This window comes from Epinephelus moara, chromosome 10 (assembly GCF_006386435.1).
Source record: "Epinephelus moara isolate mb chromosome 10, YSFRI_EMoa_1.0, whole genome shotgun sequence".
Lineage (NCBI taxonomy): Eukaryota > Metazoa > Chordata > Actinopteri > Perciformes > Serranidae > Epinephelus > Epinephelus moara.
Window position 1 is genome coordinate 30,274,185 of NC_065515.1, and position 22,580 is coordinate 30,296,764.

Here is a 22,580-nt window from a genome sequence, read left to right on the forward strand (position 1 = left end):
AAAGAAAAGACACACAAAACTAATCCTTCTCAATCATCACTTATGACCCACTAGAGGTGAATTGCAGTGTATTTTCATTTGGGACCTTCTTGGGCACAACAGGTGAGATCAGTTCTCAATAAAAATGCAGTGACCAGGTGCCAGACGCATTCAAGACGCTATGAAAATCATGGTAACAGCCCCAAAAAATGCAGAGGCGAAAGCGGACAAAGCTCGTTTCAAAACAAGACTGAATCTGGGGTTAGCTTTCACTTTTGCTAGCGATACTGCTCACAAACAGCAACCGGCAATTCCTGCTTAGTATACCGTTAACAATGTGTAATTTTATTGCTAGGAAACATCTGCAGTGCTGTCCAATCAAAAAACAATCAACTCTGTAAACAGGACATGCCTGTAGCATGATGACTACAATGTAAGTGTGACCAGGCTATACTCATGCAGTGTTCATACGTGCAGAGTTTCATGCATAACCCACATACTTTGGAAGGCTGCAATCTTGTGACCAATGCACCTACAGGAATAAAGAAGGAAGCGGTTTAATTAGGAGGTAGAATGCGGGGGATGGGTCACAAAACACAGGACTTTCACCCAGGATTTTCCCCAGGAAACTGTGTGAACTTTGAGTCATTTTAAGGTATGTCGTCACCATGTTTCTTTTCCCAAACCTAACCTCCATTAATTCACGTCAATTATGTAACTTTATGTGAAGGACGTAACATCATTCGATGGGTGCTAATTTGTAGCATATCATACAAACCGTTGTGTGTGCTTTTTCGTAGAATATCATACAAACCATTGTATGAGGATACGTTGCTGTAACATAACTTCCAAATGTAAAGGTGCATTCATACAGAGCAAACAAAGCAAATTTTTGCCTTTTACCCACCTGTACAGCCCAGTAAACAAGGCTAATTTTGAATGTGAAAACACCTGCTCCAACTGTCTCCCCATTTGATAAGAATCAAATTTGGCAGCTTTGAGCCAAAAAAGATGAGCTGTTTATTAAACACACCTGTGTAACTGAATATGATCCAAAACAAAACACCCCGAGCTTCTAATGTTCAGCTTTTGTTGATACCATCAGACTGATATTGATTTGCCTCTGTGCTCATTTTTGAGGCTGTTCTTTAAGGGTTTTAAACTGGACAAGACTAGGTTGAAACGTGTTTCTAATATTTTGTCCACCAGTAAAGGACATTCACGGACATTTTTACAGGAAACTACAATGCGGAAGTGCGCTTGACTATGAAAGCCCGAATGACTGCGGACATTCCTCGCAGAGTCCGTTCCGCATACGTTCCGCCCAAGTATGTTCGGGCCTTAACACTAGAGGCTAAACAATCGCCCCTCATCTTTTTGATTTTTTTTCATCGGTTTTAAAATACACCTTAAATGATATATGAGACACCCTGAAATCTGACAGTGAAACCGTTTTGCACAGTAAAAAACTGATTTGGACTGTTGCTATGCCTTCACTCATTCCTCCCACGTACGCTACCTGCTATCCTTAGATGACCCTCAACTGCTCGGATGTGTGTGCATATGAGGGGTGTATCTAGGTGTGTGTGTATGTGTGTGTGTGCAGAAGTCCATTAGCCCATTAGCATCAAACCCCCATGGCCTCTATGTCTGGGACCACTAAGTACTTATTAGTCTCTCACACACACACACACGCACACATCATACAAATAAGAACAATGTCTATTCACCTCACTAAGGACTTGCGGCACACACACCGAAACACACAGAGTCCCAGCAGCCAGGTCACAAGGCCTCAGCTGCTGGATAAGATTAATACAGAGATGATAGTGTACCTTTGCAGCCTTGTCAACATTTATACCCAGACCATATGATACAGATTTGTCACAGCCTTTTGAGACTATCCTCACCAGAAAAGCACTGGTCATTCGTTCAAACGGTAACCTTAAGCGACCTCTTGCTGTCATGTGATTTATGACTGTCCTCTACACAAAAACTAACAGAGCAGGTTAATGTTGCCTATGATACCGAGAAGAAGCAAAGCAGGTAGGAGCATGATAACTTTATATGAAGGCAAAAACAGGAGATTAGGATTTGAGCCCCATCTCATATTAAAAGTACTGGTTTCCTTTAACCATGACGAACACTTCTCCCTAACCGTAGCACAGTAGTTTCAGATGCGTGAAGAATGCTACATCTTAATACCTTAAAAACACAGCAGCTTTTTTTCAAGTAGATAAAAGAACTTCTTGGAAGTGGACGATTTTACAAGCTCAGGCCGATGCATCAGCATGGATGACTTATCAGTGTAGCTCTAGTTTGTTGTACTGTCAAGTGTTGACTCCTTGTTTCATTTACTGAAGAAGGCAGTGGGATACAGTCAGAGGACCTGGGAAAAAACTAGTAAGTGACCCTTTGGTTCCCCATATTTTATCACAAATACTTTCTGATGATTTGCAGGGGAACTTTAAAGGTATACTATGCATGATTGTCTCCAGATCACTCTTGTGCTGCAATTCAGCTTGCAATATTTCTTTTTTTTGGTGTCTCTCGCATGCCTGATGTGTACAGACTGGCACCTGGTGTCTACCTTTTTACTAAGCCTCAGCCTCATCTGAGCGCTGTGGGGGTACACGCCCATAAATGTACTGAACACAGAAAAAGAAGAAGAAAATAAGAAAATGCAGGCACGAAATACACCCCCACAAACTGAGAGTGGGTCATAAGTGATGATTGAGAGGGATGACTTCTGTATGAGTTTATACATTGTTGTTGGTGTTTTTTGGAAAGTCCTGCATAGTATATAGTATAAAAAATGTAGTTCTGATAAATAGTGGAGTGGTAATTTCATCACACAGTATTATGAATTTTCCAAATTGTTTTGGTGAGGAGTTACAGAGTTTCTAACAGGATCTTTATTTTTTTTTTTCATTCACTCATTCATTTTCTGTAACCACTTATCCTGGTAGGGGTCGCAGGAGTGCTGGAGCCTATCCCAGCTGATACTGGACGAGAGGCAGGGTACACCCTGGACAGATCGCCAGACTATCACAGGGCTGACACATAGAGACAGACAACCATTCATGCTCACATCCAAGTAACCTGCATGTCTTCAGACTGTGGGAGGAAGCTGGAGTACCCTGAGAAAACCCACGCTGTCATGGGGAGAACATGCACAGAAGCACTTTTTGATACATCTATATGCCAAAACATAATATAATTAAATGCTGCTTATTATATAGGTTTTGTAGTAAAACTGATGAAAACCAGGTGTCCAGCAGTACATGTAGTATGTGAATGACAAGTCAAACAACTAAATTAGGCTACAGAACTCAGACTCCCTGTGTAAGTATTTCTGGGAGTTTTGGCAGGAGACTTTTCTCCCTCTGAGCTGAATTATCTGTAAACCTTCTACTCTTCAAATAATTGCTTTCTTTAAACACCTATCTGTAATATTTGTGATTCTCCTCTGTTAGCATAATACATCTCAGGGCATCCTTAACTGGCACCCTTCCCATTTCACACCCGCCCCCACCAACACCCAAATCCCTCTGCACTCTCGCCATTTTGACACCAAGGCAACAACACAACAGGGAGGAAATGAGGAGATGAGCTGAGAAAACAACACCTGCTTCCCATGAGTTATAGAGGGGGAGGCACAGAGAGTGGGAGATGGAAGACAGAGAGCGCTGTTGGTAAGGAGCGAGGGAAAAAAGGTCTGACAGACAGGAAAATAAGTGAGAGGATAACAGGAAGAAAGGAGAGGACAGCTGGGGCAGGGCCTGAGAGGGAGGACTTGCAGAGAAGGGTGAGTAAAGCGGAGAGAAAGTGAAGGAGTGAGGGAGGGAGGGGAGCGCAGGGAGGGAGACTGAAAGAAACCGATTAGTATTGTATGAAATGAGACATACTCATCTACAGCGGAGCATAGCCTCCAGCAGTATCCACATGCAATCATGCATCTTATATAGTAAACAGTGTGAATTTTCTACACACACATGAACAGAAACTTCCACTTGTGCATGAACAACGTGACTGCAAAAACATTATCTGCTTTCAGCTAACAGGTTGTTTGAACTGATGAATAAAACAGTCACGGTTGTTGACATTTGTGCTCTCAGTGTCAGTGTGTGTTTGTATACTTATGTGTTTAAGACTGTGCCTTTTTATTATTTGTGACTTTAACTAAGCCAACGTTTTTTAAATGAATCAACCCATTTAAAAGAGAAAATCAAACAATACTATAACACTTAAAACTATAACAATAATAAAAAACACAAGGTTGTCATTCAACAACAGAAATAGGGTTGTCGCTTTTGAATAAAAGGTCATCCCAGGACAAATAAACCCCATTCAGTTCGATTTATAGGCTGCTAAAAGTGATGAAATACTGCCCCGAGGTTGACAGAGGAACAGGATATTAATAAAACTGTTTGGTGAATTATTATCTCTCCTTCCTTTCTTTTATCATCATCTTTTCTTTATCGCTGTGAAATAGCCCGATCCCCGTGCCTCAGACAAGTGATAAAATAAATTGCCTACTTTCCCTCTCTATAGCAACGTGTGATGTGCGATAAATTTTGCTCTCGGAGGGTTGAGCACAAGGAGACATTCGGTGTATTTTGCTGTGGGCTATTTTCAAGCCATTTCAGCCTCATTTATCCAGTATGCATGCATGGAAGGTTTATTGGAGAGACAGGGAAGACAGTTGAAATGTAACAAAGCTTGAGAAGCAGATTGAGATCCAGACTGAATCCATGCTGTTCTTCTGTCATAGTTTTTGTTTCTAATAATCACTCCACCCCCTTAAAAGAAGCAATTTGACTTATTTATTCCATCAGTGTTTCCATGTGTTTCAGCGTTGACATAATATACAGTTTATTAATAATCTCTAACCTAATCTAGACATTCATTAAAAAGAAATCCTGTCAACATGTTCTGCTTTTTTCTGTCTTACGTCTTTGATTCTAAAATTCAATTACACATATTAACTGGTGTACAGCTCAAACGATCAGTCAGTTAATTAGATAGTCAAACGTCAGAATGCTAATAAGCAATAATATAGATCCATCCATCCATTTTCGTAACTGCTTATCCTCTTGAGGGTCGAAGGGGGGCTGGAGCCTATCCCAGCTGACACACACACCCTGGACAGGTCGCCAGACTATCACAGGGCTGACACATTGAGACAGACAACCATTCACGCTCACATTCACACCTACGGACAATTTAGAGTCACCAATTAACCTGCATGTCTTTGGACTGTGGGAGGAAGCCGGAGTATCCGGAGAAAACCCACGCTGACATGGGGATAACATGCAAACTCTGCACAGAAGAGCTCCCTCCAGGGATTGAACCAGGAACCCTCTTGCTGTGAGGCAACAGTGCTAACCACTGCACCAAGTGTTTAAGTCATTTTTTGAGCATAGAATCCAAAAAGTACTGGTTACAGCTTCAAAATGTGCAATTAGCAATAGCAATTTAAACATTACACCTGAGCTTTAGGATACTGTAATTTTGCGAGACTGTGCCACTATAATAATTTTCAGACATTTGGTAGAACAAAAGATTGAGAGAAAAACTTTTGATTAATAGATCATGAATTTCACCCTTAGTGGCACGCCCTAAAGTCCATTTAACATTATGACACTCGTGCAAATAGTAAAATATCAAAATTTTAATGTCCCCAATATTACTTATAGTTTGGCATGATGTAGGGCTGGCTATTAAAAGCAAGTTTTTATTCTGAATTCATTCCAAATTTATACAACAACATGCTTTTTGAGAATGGGTTTTTTCCCCCTGCAACCTGTTTACTGCTATTTTTCAAATAAAACAGATAGATAACACAATAACATTTGGTCAATACAACAGTGACAAAGCAAATGTGCAAAAAGTAAGCAAGATAGAAACAATACAAAACCAAGACAGGACCGAGACCAAGACTAAGGACATAAAATGAATTAATAATAAAATAGAAATTTAAACATACATGTATAATAATGATAGTAATACCATGAAATACTACAGAAGAAGTTTTTCAGTAACCTTCAACAATGATCTAAAGATTTCCCAGTAAGATTGTCAAGCACAGCAAGACCAGAACATGTGTATGTGGCTCGCTGATACTTAGCGACACCTGTTGCAGATTACAGTTTCACTCTGGATCAGTCCATGTTTTGCACAAAGATGATTTGCGTGCTTTATCAGGGGCATCTCCCAAAGTTCATCAGAAATCTCCAGATCCACTTCTCAGAGCTTTATGGGAGTTTGAGGAAACTTGACATAGGGGAATGAATCTGAGTGTAGATATATGACATCATTCCTTGTAGATTAGCTACTGTCTTCGGCAAAGTGTCTTAAGGTGAATCACTTGGTAGAGAATGGATTTCTGAAAGCTCACCTTGTATCTTCTGCAATTTGTCTACTGTGCAGTGTACACATGCGTACACCATTAAAGACTTGACATCATCAAGCTCAACAACTGATCACAAAGTAATATGGATAAACAGTATTTGACTAAATTCACTTCATCCACTGTCTCAGAAAAACCCAAAATATCCTGTTTTTCGAGTGCAGGGAACTTGAAGCACCACACTGACTACATAACAGGACACTCACAGAATGACAAAGCATGAATTCAACAACAGTGCCGGGGGACAGACTGACAGGCGAAGTGCAAAAGGTCACAGTTCGTATGATCTGGAGGTGCCACCGGAGAGAAGAGTTAGTGTTGCTGTGGTAACCAGCATCACTCCTCTCCCCCTGACCAGACACAATAGGGAGATGGAGAGGGCGGCAGAAGATTACAGTGTTTGTTAAGACCGATTTAGAGACAGTGGAGGGAGGTGAGACAGATGTCATTAAAGAGAGAGAAGGGTGAATGAGAACAAGACAGAGACGGGAAGAGGGGACAGAAAAAGTGTTGAACTGCTGCTTTCGGCTGGCCAAGACTCAACCCTCGGCTTCCAAGCTCTCTAATTGGAGAATGAACAGCTGTTCAATTTGACCCACGCGCCCTGTAAATACAAGCTCAGCTGCCCGAGAGGGCGAAAGAGAGGGCTGTAGGACGACACAGAGAAGAGGGGGACTACAAGAAGTGAGAGAAAGTGTCAGGAAGAGAAAGATTAAGAGTCAGACAAACAAAGCATTCATTTCTTCATTGTCTTATCTGCTACGTCTGTGGCTAAGGTTTGGTTAGGTTAAGAGGAAGAACCATCGGGTTTAAAGAAACAGTCCAACATTATTGAAACACACTCATCTGCTTTCTTTCCAAGAGTCTGTGTATAATATGGCACTGAGGCTGAAGGCGGTTAGTTTAGCCTAGCACACACACTAGAAGCAGTGGAAAACAATTACCCTGGCTCCCTCCAGAGAACTCAGCCCTGTCTCCTAGACATTCTGTTCTTATATAACTAGTTTGTAACAGCAAATTATGTTTTAAGGGAAACGTAATGCCGAGCAAATTACGTTTTCTATTAACAAAAAGAGGATACGTTACATATTAACGTACCTCTCAAGTGTAATGGAAATTATTAATATAAGCCTCTGTACTATGTGTCACTACGCAAAAAGAATGTTAAGTAATCTTGCATTTTATGTCTTGTCAGGATATCACAAGCACAAGTGCTGTACATGACGTTTACTGTTTGTCATTGTGTAACAAGCTGTGAGTGCTTTACTTGATGTCCAAGGACATGCCTAGATAAGATGGCCGAAACAGCTTTGTTACCCCTCTGATGATGCAACTTAAAGATTCCTGACCTCAGCTGTTGTCAGTGAGTATAATACCCTTTTTCCATTGAGACTCTTGGATGTGCCGAGTGAAGCCATGCCGCGCCGATTTGTGTTTCCATTGACAGTTTAGACGCACCTTGCCACGCCAAGCCGCGCCGGAGATGGACCTTCTCTGGAGTAGGTCCAAAAGCTAGGCCACCCGCCCTCGAGCGGGTAGCAATGACATCTCGCCAACCGCAGCCAACCCCCAATGACTTCCCTTCTCCGCCCAAAAACAAGCATGTGTATTGACTTTGACTGTACTCACCTCTGTCTGCAGGAGAACAGAGAGAAAGGCCTTTTTAAAAGTCTCTGTGTTCAGCTCTGAGTGCTTTGGTAGCTTCCAACTGAATCTCTGCAGTTTGGAGTTTAGTTTCTCTCCTGCGTCCTGTTTTTACTTCAGATATCTGCTTTATTTTACTGTTTCATGTTCGCCATCCGCCGTATTAGAAGTTGTGTGAAGTTGCTGCTCGAAAACTCATTTCCTTATTTTTGTGCTTCACAGTAAAAGTTTATACATAACTAAATAACAGGGGACTTTTATTGTGAAGAATCTATAGGCACTGAAATGTGTTATAACTGAATTGGTGGAACTTTGTTAGCAGCTTCTCTTCAATAAAGGCAGGTCTGTCAATACTGCAGAAAGGAATGTGAGAGCACAAACAGCCACAGTGAGATGTTAGATGAGGAGCTGCAGATGACAGGCTCTTACTGCACCTCTGCAAACAGGTAAACATCACCTGCCCTGATATGTGATGGAAAAACACATGCAGCAAAAATGACAGGGAACGAACCAAGCCAGCCCACAACTGTCAAAAAGGGGTATAAGTATCTGACATCTCCTGTGTTCAGGGCTCACTCTTAGCACTCAGCTTATTCTTGACTGTTTGTTGTGAGTCCATCTGCAGATGTTGAATTAAACTCACCGAAAGACAAGTTTCTGACTTGATGTGTTTTTTCTAATAGAAATTGCCACCACACAAGTCACAAAAGTGGTTTTGTTGCCTAAGCCTTTGACAGGAGTCTGGACGTGAGCCCAAGGTTCTGGTGTCAAGGTCCTGCACTTTGTAAGCTCACCATCCTCCCCAACCACCTCCTTCCAAAGCCACGCGGTTCACAAATGTAAAATAAATAAGAAAATAAGAAATAAGAATGCAGTTTAGTAACATACAAATAGAATTTCTAGGAGACAGGGTGGAAGTACTGTCACTCTGTCTAAGCCTATTTCCAAATATGTAGAGCTACTGATATAAGGTTGGAAAAAATATTGATTTATTTGGATAAAAAAAAACAACTACTTGATAGTTGGTTGGGGGGTTAAAGCAAAGTATATCTACATCAGGCTACCTTCCCCTTTGATTCTGACACACGACATTTATTTCACAATCATACAAGAGCTCCTTGTCCGGTAACCATAAGCACAGCTCGTTGTTGCTTTACTCACCAGATAACATTTACCACAGCACCATAGTAGAATAGTTCATATTTACCTCATTTGCATAGTTCCCTAAATTAATTCCTAGATAATGGCGACCAGGGCCCCTAACAAGCATTTCGTAAGCAACAATCAAAACAGTCCCTCTAATGCTTTTCAGAGTCATTAGATTTTAATAATATATGATATTTAAGGACCTGCACACATCCTGTTTGAGCCATTGAATTCCATTGTAAAAATATTTACTGAATTACAAACATAACTCAGAGGAGACACTGAGGTTTAAATGTTAAATTAAAACTCTAACCTCTATGGATATTTGACAAGACGTGATGAGAGTAATGTGTGCACAGACACACCTGTGGATCTTAGGAAATATATTTTAATTGAATGAATGAAAGGTTGGCCGAATGCTCCAAACACCTGGAATTCTGTATGCGCCTGTGGAGAGAAGCACAAAAGCACACTTACATAGTAAATATGCAGAGTCACAATCCAAACTACTGGAGCACACACACACACACACACACACACACACACACAGATGGACAGTCAGAGCTGGTTAGCTGTGATCTGCATGGGAATGAGGTCATTAGGTCTGTGGAGCGCGAGGACATTATTTAATCTGTCCAACCCTCAGTACACCACTGTCCAATAACACACACATACATCCCACAGACAGGAGTCACACACACACTCAGAGATCCAATCCTTGTGCATACTGAATCCTAATCACTTGCACATACACCCTCACCGTTCACAACGGTCTACAACACACCAAACTAATCCAATCCAAACGTCAGCTTCATGCTGGGCCAAATCATTAAAACACACACACACACACACACACACACACACACACACAAACACACACACACTGACATATCTGCACACACTTCCACCTCTTAAATCTAATCCCGGCTGAGCATCACCAGCTAAACCAAATCCCTTCTGTTAGGGCTGAAATCCAATAACAATGTCCTACCTCAGCACACTTAACCTCATTGATTCAGGAAACACTCAACACTTTCACTGAAATGTATACTGTAAATACACAGGCTCTACTGTGCATGGCTAAATGCATGCACACAATCTACCAGCAAAGACAGTATTCATTCTTAATATGCTGTGACACAAGTAAATCACAATCCCTAAAAGTTAATCATCACACGTATGACCACCTGCTGGTTTCAATGTGACTTCATGTGGTTTGTAGATAAATCCGCTTTCAAGCAATTTAAGGTACAAGATTGGAAAATATATTTTTTATTTTAAAGGAACAGTTTTTCATATTACTTATTTTAAAGGAATAGTTCAACATTTTAAGATAGTTCAGACCAAATATTCACAAGACGAAACCATTTTAGAACGTTGCAAAGAGAAGTTGCAGGGGTGTGAACTGGTGGGTCTAAGACTGACTTAAGCCGGCTGATGGTGTCACCTGTGATTCAGTTTGTAGCAAAGTCTGCCCGCCAAGTCAGTTACACTTTCCCTCTGTCCCTGCCGAGCCCGTGTCTATCATGTATGTCTACAAGTATGTCAGTCTCTATTCCTCTAAGAGTACATGGAAAACCTACTTCTATGTACTTAAAAGACACAAGCTGTTCTTTATCGAAAGCTGGAATACACATGCTTCAGTGTCGCTTTGTACAATTAATTAATTAAGTGCTTGGCTGGAATAGTCTTGTGTGGCTTGGTCTGAGCAACTTTCTTTGTTTCCCACTTATAGAGGCAGGGCTGTGTTTGAACACCATATTTTTCATTGCACACACAGAACAGTTAGCTAACGCAGCATGAGGAGATATCCACTGGGTTTGACAAAGAGTGTACTGTATAAGAATTTTTGATTGAACCTTTAAGTGCAGCCTAAAACCCAGAGTGTCTTCTGGAGCTGGTGAGAAATTGAACAGCTTGTCCAAATTCCAGTGCCAGTACTCATTATAAAAGGTCTGCCCAGTGACTATAGGGGCCCAATTACAGGTGTGATATAGGGTGTGCCATCATAAACTTACTGAACCGTCTGACAGGTTAACACCACCCACCACCCTTGTACTAACCTACTTCTTTGCTTCAAAATCTGAATTGGCCCTGGTCAAAGCAGAGAGCAGACACTCAGCTGATTCACCCGTTCTTTATTCTTGCATTCCTCCTCTCTTTGATAAAACGACTATTATCATCATTATTATCAACGTAAAATGCATCATTATCATGATTATTATCATCATCATAAACATTCCTTCACACACATGAGGTCTTACATACATATAAACCAATCTCCCTTCTCCAAACCTCCTCACCACACGCTGTTACTGACACACTGATGGGTCAGCCGGCTCAGGTGTGGTCAGCACCTCAGACACCCAAAGCTGTGCTAAGATGTTGATTTGAGGAGTGTAGAAGGTTGGGAAGCTGCTCTACGAAAAACCTGGCCTCCATTTATCCGTTTCTGATCCACTAGTTAAAAACACACTACTGAGTCACTCTACTGGAATATTTTTGCTAAAGGCTGCTGAAAGCTTAACAGCACTTCCTCAAGATAAGACGTTAAAGTCAAGGTTAGAGGGTTGAGAGAAAAGAAGAAAGTGACGAAGTCACAGAGTGTAAACGCAGGTAAGGTAATTAAATGAGAGAAAGAATGTATTCAAATAAAGACAAAAGTACACAATGTTCAAACTTACATGGAGAGAGACAGAGACATGGAGAGAGACTGATTAATGCACACCCACATCCTCAGCTATGGACTGTTTGAGCAACAGTACCAAACACCCACAGCCACTGTGAAGTGCACCTGCATGTGATTGTCCATACAATATGAGTGTACAGAATAAAATGTGCAGGTGCTATACACATGAGCTGTTCCAATCCTGTCTTCTGTGTAATGAATGCAGTCGATTTTCAAAAGCAATTTACATTCAGTTCCTGTGCAGATGGAGTGTGGTGAGTACACTGGCAGTGTCATGGAGTTCAGGGAGGTAGATGGCCGTTAAAAGCACTCGACTTTAACATCATAGCTTTGAGACTTTGTGAAATCTTATACATTGAGTCAGGATTTCTTTTCTCAATATTCAGTGATGAACATAATGTCACCCTTATCTTAAACAAGTAATTTAGTAGCCTTGGCATAACTATATGGCCCAAGTGCTTTCAGCTGTGTAAACTCAACTACAAATGCCTTAAAACAGATTTGGCACTGCACTCCTATAACACTGTCGGATTCAGGATGAAGACTTCAAGATCAAAACTGATGCACATATGCATCTTTCTTGTCAGAACCTGGTGCCTACATTGCCCACAATGCAACTTGACTGTCAGCAGTTCAGTAGAAGATTTTGGTGTGTCATGCCAGTAGCAACTAATGTAGCCTCAAGCTACACCACGCCTCCCATTTTTTTCCAAAGCTGTAGTTTTCAGAGTCAATTGACGCTGACTCTCGTGACATGACTTTAGGAAATCTGACCTAATACAGCTCACTCTGGAAACACAACAGGCTTTATACAATTTTTCATTAATGTAGCAGCACTTCCCGAGACCTGTGAACTGAATTTAAAGCGTCAAAATTAGAGGAGTTCCCCTTTAATACTGATGTAGTTGTCACAATAAGGATATTGTAGGAAAAGAAATGTAAAGTGCAGATTTTGTTTTTCATTTATGTTTAGTACGAACAATAGCCTGGAAACCAGACAAATTTGTAAGCGCATGTTTTTTGTTTTTTTGTTGTTGTTTTTTTGCTCTGGCAGATGCATCTAGTGCCCCTTCTGTTAAGAAAAATTGCCTGCTGGCACAAATCAGGCCAATCACAAATGGTGGGTTCGATACAGTAACTACGGACACTACACTGAGAATGAACTTGAATGATCAAAGATTGGCGCCGCTGAGGAATTATTGACAACAACCAATATGGAGCCGCAGCTGATGTGAAATTGTTTGCTCAAGAACTGTTTTCAGTTTCTGATGGCTCAGCTCTACGTCACATTTGGATGCTCTGATTCGTTAAAGGTCAGTCAAATTGTGTCCAGAGGTATTTTGGTCTATGGCCATTGATAATTCCCTTTGAAAATCAAAACTGCCCTTAGGTTCCAGACTAACACATTTACTATTTGGTGTTATGTCAGGCTATAGAAATTTTGTTGGGATGAAAAAGTCATTTTGTTTTCAATAAAATGCAAATTAGACACATGAATATTTTTGTGAAACTGTTTGCTGCCCACATGCATACATTCAAGATGGCAGCATGGGTGAAACTGAGACATGGGTGCTTAATGTGTAGCACTGAGGTGTAAGAGGCTACACCCAGCATGTGCAAACAACCTGGTGGATTTTACACATCACACTACATGTACAGTATAAAACCTGTGAGTCAGAAAGAAGGGAAAAGAGAGAATGATCAGAGACAGAAACAAGAGAACAGAGCAGGGAGAAGATGGGAAAGAGACGTGATGGAGGAGGAGTGAGCCTGCCAAAGCACAGAAAAGAGCTGTCAAAACACAGGGTGACTAACAAAGAAAGGAAAGATTGAGAGCATGACAAAGAAAGTATACCATCCTGTATCCTCTGTGTATGTGAAGAACTGCTCAGCCCTGCACAATCCTGCGTCCTGCAGCGCAGTCACAGCTTACACAAGAAACTACATAAAATGTCTGTCCTGCTTTTGTCAGAATACCTACTAATTGTTAATGATCCACACTGTTTCAAAATAAATCTATCTCTCTGAGTCAGGCATTATGTGCTATTTTATTTTATGTCTCAGTGTTTATGCCTCTTTTTTTGTATCTATTATTAAATATAAGCACATTTTTCTGTTACATTAGTAGGAACAAAGAATGTCTAGTTAGCTCTGTAACCTGAGGACAAATGAAGGCTCATTCTTTACAACAAAGTCAATATTTTTAACACGGCACAATCAATCCTGTCTCAAGTGATGAGACCTGTTGTAAATGTGTTTGATTGATCTCTGGTAAATACCATGTTTTATTTAACTGGTGAGGATTTACTGAAAGCATGATGACTTACATTGTTGGGAGACACCGTGAGAACACTCCTGCTCTTCCTCATCTTTCTTCAAGACTCCCTCACTGTCCAACCGCAGCAGCTTCACATGCACACCTGGAAAACACAAACATACAAATATGTTTTTTTTGTGTGGAAGAAGTTGCAATGAAACTGCTGACAGTAGGTTATCTCAGGTAATTGGACATATATTCTGGACCGACACAATGCTGTGGAGTTTCTAATTGCTAGACCAGGGGATACAACATTTTTTACCCTACATATCATCATAAACCTAAACCAAGTTCTATTTGCTTTTGCAGAATTTCTTCAACATTATCACAAAAACACATACATACGCACACATTTCGCTGTGCATCAATATTACATTTATAAAACATTGAATTTCAGTCATTTTATTTTGTCTCCCTGTGAGGGGGAGTAGAGCAGAGCAGTCAAAACAAAACAGCCTTGCCTTCAATATTGCTTTATTGAGAGGCACTCAGTAAGTGATGCATCAGAACTTTAACACTGCTGTACAGCACAATAGAATCCCCCATGATGCACTGCTATGTGATAATGTGCAGGATATTCTCTTTTTTTGACTTTTGCCTTTTATTAGTCAGGACAAATTTCATTGTGAAGGTGGGAAAGAGAGGGGACGACATGCAGCAAGGGGCCGCAGGCTGGAATCAGACCCATGGGCTCCGCAGCAAGGACAATGCCCTGGTACATGGGACGCCTGCTCTAAGCATTGAGCTACTGGGCACCCTGTGCAGGATACAAAAGTAACACGCTGATAGAGAGGCTAGCTAGCTATCCAGGCAACATGGTTGCTCCCTTGCTGGACTCATTTTTGTTATATGTCTATTTCCTTTCCTTCTATTTCCAAGATGGCTGTATAAAATACCAATACTTCAATTGTCATAGTTTGATCAGAGCTGCTACATTGGAACTTTGAGGGTTATTTGATTTGGTCCAACAACGTATAGCTCTAATTAAGTAAGAACATTTCCCAGAGTCCTTGTTGAAGTCATCAAAAGTCTTATTTTATCCAAACAACAGTCCAAATCCCAATTCTATTCAAATATTCAATTCACAATGATATTAAAAGAGAAAAGTACAGCAATCCTCACATTAGAAAAGCTGGAACAGAGATTTTTCATCTTAAGTACCGTTAGTTTTCTGCAAGTCGACTTATAACTTCAGCCCGCCATAAACATGTTTTGCAAATGTGCTCACATAAGCATGACAGATCAAAAACAGCAGCTTAAAGGGAACATGGACAACTGATAAACACATTTTCAAAAACTGAAGACTGAAACAAAAAGCTTCCAGAAAGATTGTGCAGAACTTTGTGGTTATTAAATGCTTCCTTGGCATTTCTCTGCCTTTGTTGTTTATCACCATCGGGTGAAATCATTGTGAAGAGAAATATTAGGACATTAAAAGTATCAACAGCTGCCTGGCTGTCCGGCTGGCTGCACAGATTACACTGTCAAATGGTGTGACAAAGGGAGACGTGCTGTAGCATCCTCTTGTTGCCATAAAACAAAGATGGCAGATGCATAAAGTGTATTCAAGAAAATTTAAAACAGACTTCAACTAATATATATAGCTGAAAAGTTACAGCTCTTAAAAATCCAAAAAAAGAGAACAGGGTTGGATAGCAAAGAAGAGGAAGAAAAGCAAGGACTAAACCCTCTTTTATGCCTGCTTTTAAACCAAACCTAACACTTAGTCATGACTTAAACATGTCTTACATTTTGCTATGGTTCCACATTTCTAATCATCTTTAAACACGTATTATACACGTATTCAAAGCAGAAGTAAATTCAAGCATAAGTGTAAGAAACATTTCTTAGTTTTCTGGTATAGTAAATTGAGTATCTTAGATTTTGGGACTGTTGGTCAAACAAAATCAGACATTTGAAGACATCACCTCTGTCTGTGGGAAGTTGTAATGGTTGTTCTTCCTTATTTCTGACATTTTAGATTAAAAGACTATAGATGACTCAAAATTATTCAATGAATTGACTGATAATGAAAATAATCACTAGTTGCAGTGAGGATTGTACCAAATGCCTTTTTTTTTCTCACATATGAAGCTCTACTGATGTGCTGCTGCTACTGCTGTGGCTCAGAGGTAGAGCGGGTCGTCCACCAATTGGAAGATCAGCGGTTCTATCCCCGGCTCCTCCAGCCTGCTGGCCTGAATGGGTGAATGTGAAATAGCGCTTTGAGTGGTCGGATGACTAGAAAGGCACTAATGCAAGTCCATTTACCATTTTTGAATATAGCTTTGAATGTAACACTTTAAAGACATCAGAGACACAAAGAAGAAAAAAAAAGTCTCACAAACACGTTACATCACATACAATCCTCCACCTACCCAAACCACTCTCTATTTGGAGATAGTGTGAGCAGGCAAGGTCTGTGATTTTATATCTATCTATCTATATCTATCAGACCATAACCATTTAGTCACATTTTGCAACCATGGAGCACCAGTGTGATATGCAAATATCATTAATACATGAACTGGAGAGGTGCTACTTTGTTTCCTGCTCACTGTGTATAAATCCTTATGTTTTAAAGATTTTCTTTTGGGGGGGGGGGGGGGGGGGGCTTTTATGCCTTTAATGGTCAGGACAGTGTGAAATGGGGAGAGAGAGAGAAAGAGAGAGGATGACATGTGGCAAAGGGCCACAGGCCAGAATCGAGCCTAGGGCTGCTGCAGCAAGGATGATGCCTTTGTACACGGGCGCCTGCTCTATCAACGAAGCCACCGACGCCCCATAAATCCTTATGTTTAATGGCACCTCCATAACAGCTCAATATTCTGCTAACATCTAACTGCTGACTAGAAACTTCAAGTTCACAGCAAAGATATCAACATTTCCAGCCCGAGATGAGCTGGGTGCTTCACAATAAAAGCACCAGTGGTCCACTTTGAGTTACTATACTTATAGCAATACTTAATTTAATGCTATTAAAACAGTACTTTATTTAATTCTATTATAACAGTACTCAACTTGATTTTATTATAACAGTATTTTTTTAAAACTTCATTACAGCAATGCCTTATTTTACTTAATAATAAAAGTACTTTATTTACCTATGTTATACCAATATTTTATTTAACTTTGTCATGACAATATGTTTGCCACCTCTATTATAACAATACTTTACTACATTTATTATACTTTACTTTTTATCTTTATTATAACAGTACTTAATTTAAGTTTCTCAAAACAGGACTTTATTAAGCTTTACTGTAACAGTACTTTATCTTAATTATAACAGTATTATATTTAACTTTAATGTAACTATAGTGCATATTAATTCATTGTGACAGTACTTTAAATTCATTATATAAACTGTATCTACTTTATCTAACTTTACTGTAACTGTAATTTAGTTAGTAGTTTAGGGGTGATTTCAAAATGTTGAGATATATATCGTGTACAGCAATATTCCCTACAAAGGTTGCCATATTATTTATAGGCCATATTGCCCAGTTCTGCTTTAAACCCTTCTGTACAGCCCTAGTTGCAGCCATGAACTCCTAACTTTGGAAAGAGCAACATAAATGGCTGAGACTGAGATTTGCTAAATATAGTAATAGCTGTGAACTGAATGTCTAATGCAAACTACATATCATAAATTTTGCACTACCAAGTAGGTCAGAATTTAGAGTAATAGATGAAGTATTTCTGGAAACTTTTTTCGCAAACTTCAACAAATCACTTCACATCACAATGATTCCTGCAGAAGTTAACTCTATAATACAAATGATTCGTCCCTGGTGGTGTAGCCCCAGCAGTTGAAGCAGAGCCGAAGAAACAGCCAGCAGAGGATGACAACTTAAAGAATAAGAGAGTACATCATGTGTAAATGTTAAAGAATTACTCTGGCTGTCAGCCTGAACTGGGTCACAGGTTATTACAAACAATAGTACTGACATTTATCTGACTTTGTTGCTAATAGCCCCAAATTAGAGCAAACAGTGTCTGCTTTTAAGCTACTGTAAGAATATTATTTTAGATACATTATGTAATTACATTATACAACCTTACTTGAAAAACACTGCTTCTGTCTGACTACTTCAAGTCTAGAGTATCGGGTACACACATATAAATTTATGAAGAAAAGTTTAGTGAACAATAATCAGGGCAAAAACAAAAGCATTTAATTCAAACACAAAGTTTAAATTATCATGTGTGCTTTCGTTCATGCATGTGTGTGTAAAGCAAGGGGCGGATCTTATCACACGAATGAATACAAACCAAAATGAACCCACGTCACACATGAGCGACACAATACACACTGATTAGCAGCCATCATGTGTCCCCCAGCTCTCCATCTGATGTTTTCAAATAATCACTTCTATTTTGCTAATCCTTACGAGTTCTCTTTCTTGCCCTCGACAAATTATGCCTTTTCTTTTTGGATTTTTTTCCTCTCAAAACATGCGCTAATGAAACTGCTAGCTAATGAAACCCGAAGCAGCCTTAATAGTTCAGCACACTTTAATTCCCCACATGCTCATCATTCAAAAGCAGCAGACAAGATTGACTCCACAGCCATTGAGCCTCTCTCTAATGAGTCCATTCAGGCAGTCGTTAAAAGGCCCTAAGAACTCATATGTTCCTCCTGTGACCCATGATGGTGTCTTTTTTTTCTCCTCAATATAAAAAGAGAGAGGGGGAGGTGAGCTCAAGTAGAGGCAAAAAGTAATACAGGGGGAGGGGCCGACGATAGAAGATGAAAGAGACTGTTTCAGGGAAGATCAGGCAAAATTAGACGAGACGGGGTTCAGAGGATGATACGAAGATGCAGATGGCGAATAGCAAAGAGAGCTACAAGCAAGCAGGTCAGAGAGGATTAAATGAAATAAAAGAGAAAGGGCTGGAGGTTGAAGAAAGAAGGATAGAAGAGTGAGGTGTGAAATCAGGAAGAGAGAAGGAGAGTCAGAGAGAAACAGCTCAATTTCTTGCAGGGAGTTTGGTGAAAAGCCGAGCTTCGCCCAAAGACTAAACACAGCTAGAAACACCTAGCCTGGTTCATTCCAAGGGTAACAAAATCAACCTACTAGCACATCTAAAAAAAAAAAATCAATAATTAAGGTGTTGTATCTCCTTTGTTTAATCCCACTTAAAACACTAGCATGTCATTTTTACCCTTGTACTAAGCTAAGCTAAGCAGTTTCTGGGTCCAGCATCATATTTAGTGTACAGAGAGTGGTAGCAATCTTCTTATCCAAGTCACCACAAGAGAGGAATAAGTGTATTTTCCAAAATGTTGCTTCAAGGCAACTATGCCCTTGAGAGGCAATGTTGCCGTTTGGAGTTGGCATGCATGTCCTGTTACATGATAAGGAATCAAATGGTAAAGGACAGTTCGTACCCTTAAAGCAGATGGACATTTTTGAGCTTGAGCAGACAGGACAACCTTGACACCACTATTACGTAAAAACACCAATTTCACCTAAATACAGTGAAATTCGGGGCCAAATTTCTCCTCCAAACAACTTTATTCATTCAAGCTGGATTGGCTTAGAAATTCTACTCTTCCTAGCAGCTCCTCTTATCTTATTTTGACCAACTATCAGTGCTTCCCTATGACTGAAAATCACTTTTATGCTTTTTTTTCTAATGTTTGAAATTTAAATTGGACACTGTGTATTTGTGTAGACTACTAAGTATGGGATGTATTTTTCTCCAATTGCTATATGTGTGACTCAGTTCATTTGTACGTGGTGCTTTACTGGATGTCCCTGAGCTTTAATCTCAGAACCCATCGGCTATCAGACTGGTGACGATAAGCCCCTGCGGGCCAATATTTCGTCCTGATCCAGTGTAGCCAGCAGATATCCAAGCCAAGGCTTCCTCTTCATCTGCCTGTCATTTTGGCTAATCTCTATGAACAGATATCTGCATATGAATGATAAATTATAACAAAAGCTAGTATGAAGCTAACTCATCATCAGACACAGCCAACCAGCTCTGCCTTTCTACACAAACTGTTAGCTGCCACTCAAACATAACTGGTCAACACTACTTGGAATGGACTATAAACAGAAACCAGAAGACTTCAGACACCAAAATCTTGTCCCATTGCCTACAGATCTGCACACATGCTGAATCTATTTATAGAGATTAGGTACTCATGAGACGACTGAATGCATCTCGTTTGGAGCATTGAGTATTTGACAAAGACAACAGGTAACATTGACTGTTGGCTGCTCTTCGAAATGTTTTCCATAAGGTACTTCCTAGGATAGCTTAAAGTCATGTGTACAACTGTTTTATAGTTGGCAAAGTATCTAACAATGAATGACCATAGTTCAAATCTCAGTCTTGAAGGAAGTTTAAGTGCACTGCAATGTGGTTTTTCTAACTTCACTCAAGGTCATTAAACATGACGCATAAATCTTTCCATACCCGAAAAAGTACACCAGACTTAATTGCTGTAAATGCAACAGACTGTTGTTTCTCCCGATCATGTTTAGTAACAATATTTCTGGTGGAAGACTTCTCATAATATTTTGTCTGACAATTGCTGAGCTCATTAAAGCTGAATGTCATGAATTAGGTAATTCATTAAAAAATGCTTTGAATATAAATTTCATAGAGGAAATTATCAGTGGCAAGGCTTCTCTGCAGGGATGATGATCTGTTCCAGATATCACCATTAGCAGATAATTAGTGAGTAGAGAGGACTTTAGTGTTTCAGAGCATATCCAAAAATTGTGCTCGGCAGCACAGATGTAGAGAGCAGTTTATGAACAAAGATTAGCGTTGTAAGCTCAGGGGATGAAGCACAATATTACTAACGAGGAGTGTAGTGTGAGTGTGTGTGTGTGTGTGTGTGTGTGTGTTGTAGGGTATCCTAATTAGCGTTACTTCTGCCTAATTAACAGCATTAGGGCAGACAGGTGTGAAGACAGAAGACACAGAACATCAACACCTCCAAGGAAACAACACTAAAATGATCCCTTCAGTATCAGAATGAACAATCGTAATCAGGTAAAAGGGATCTCTCCCTTTCTAAAAAGACGAGGCTCTCTGTGACACAGCCTTCCCACGATTTTGCAGTCAAAACTTTAAGCGAGATAGCCCTGACGTTTTAGGAAAAAAATCTTAGAAAAGATCTAACTTATCCCATGTACTGTTTAATGTGTGTCAGTGGAGTCAATTTAGAGTAAACTTTACTGTCCTTAAATGGTTACAACAATTAACATTATTTGTGTTATTTATATCTTTTAAAGGCAAAAACAAAAATGAAAGGGGTGGCAGCTTCTTCTGTAACAAAATGTGTCAAATAGGTATATGATTTTGTCTCGTATTGATCTCCTGAATTGCATTGAATTAAAATTGTATCTTGGCAGACTTTGTTATATCAACAGGTATCATATTATTGTCCAAAGAATTAATCGTATTGCAACCTGTGCGACAACATCACAGCCCTAAATAACGGAGACACTGTTGACTGACAGGCTGTGAGCCAAGCACGGCAACATGAAGGAGATCAAATTTCAGAGTCAAGTATGACACCTAGTAGCACAGTTCGGTATACCGGTCTGGTCCAGCTCTTAATATAAAACCGGTTTGAAAATTTTTACACCGCCCAACCCTACAAACAGGTGCCAGACCCTAAGCAGCATGCATCCAAGAGGAAGCCACAAAAATTGAGGACATAGTGCCGACGAAACACAGATATAGTGAGGCGAAACACCCATCTTGGGTTGGCTTTCACTGTTGCTGATGATACTGTTAACAAACAGTAAGTATCTTGCATAAATATAATGATGAAGGGTGTAATGCCATATTTTTAAAGGTAAATTGGCTTTCTGCGTGTCTATATTCAGTTTGTTTCTCTCATAATTATTGACTTTACATTTGTTTTGTTTGGGGTTTTTTTTGTATTGACTAAATTCTATTTACAAAAATGTGGTACGTCTTTGTCAAAACCAAGCAGAGGTAGAAGAATAAAGTAACGCAGGTTGACTAGTTTTGCTGCTTTTTCAATGTTTCCAAGGAAAGTTTAAAGGGATAGTGCACCCAAAAATGAAAGTTCAGCCATTATCTACTCACCCTCATGCTGACGGAGGCCCTGGTGAAGTTTTAGAGTCCTCACATCCCTTGCGGAGATCGGCGGGGGGAGCGGCCAGGACACCTAATGGCATACGGCGCCCCAGACTAATGTCCAAGAACACAAAATTGAATCCACAAAGTATCTCCATACTGCTCATCCATAGTGATCCAAGTGTGCTGCAGCCCCGACATAAAAAGTTGTTTCGAAAAACGTCATATGAACTCTGTTTTTAGCCTCACTGTAGCCTGTAGCTCTGACTGCTTCTCTGTGCTCCGCGCTCACGTGTGCACGCCTGCGCGAGACCAGC

The 22,580-nt window shown here is 40.1% G+C and overlaps 1 protein-coding gene across 1 annotated transcript in view; it reads right to left on the reverse strand.

Moving 5' to 3' along the window:
• The window catches only part of pde4ba (phosphodiesterase 4B, cAMP-specific a), a 219,449-nt gene that overhangs the window by 177,159 nt on the left and 19,710 nt on the right, over positions 1-22,580 (reverse strand). Inside the window, exon 2 of the mRNA XM_050056037.1 lies at positions 14,198-14,290. Within this exon, the coding sequence (XP_049911994.1) occupies positions 14,198-14,239 (42 nt within the window). The 5' untranslated portion in view covers positions 14,240-14,290. The remainder of the gene's footprint in view (positions 1-14,197; positions 14,291-22,580) is intronic.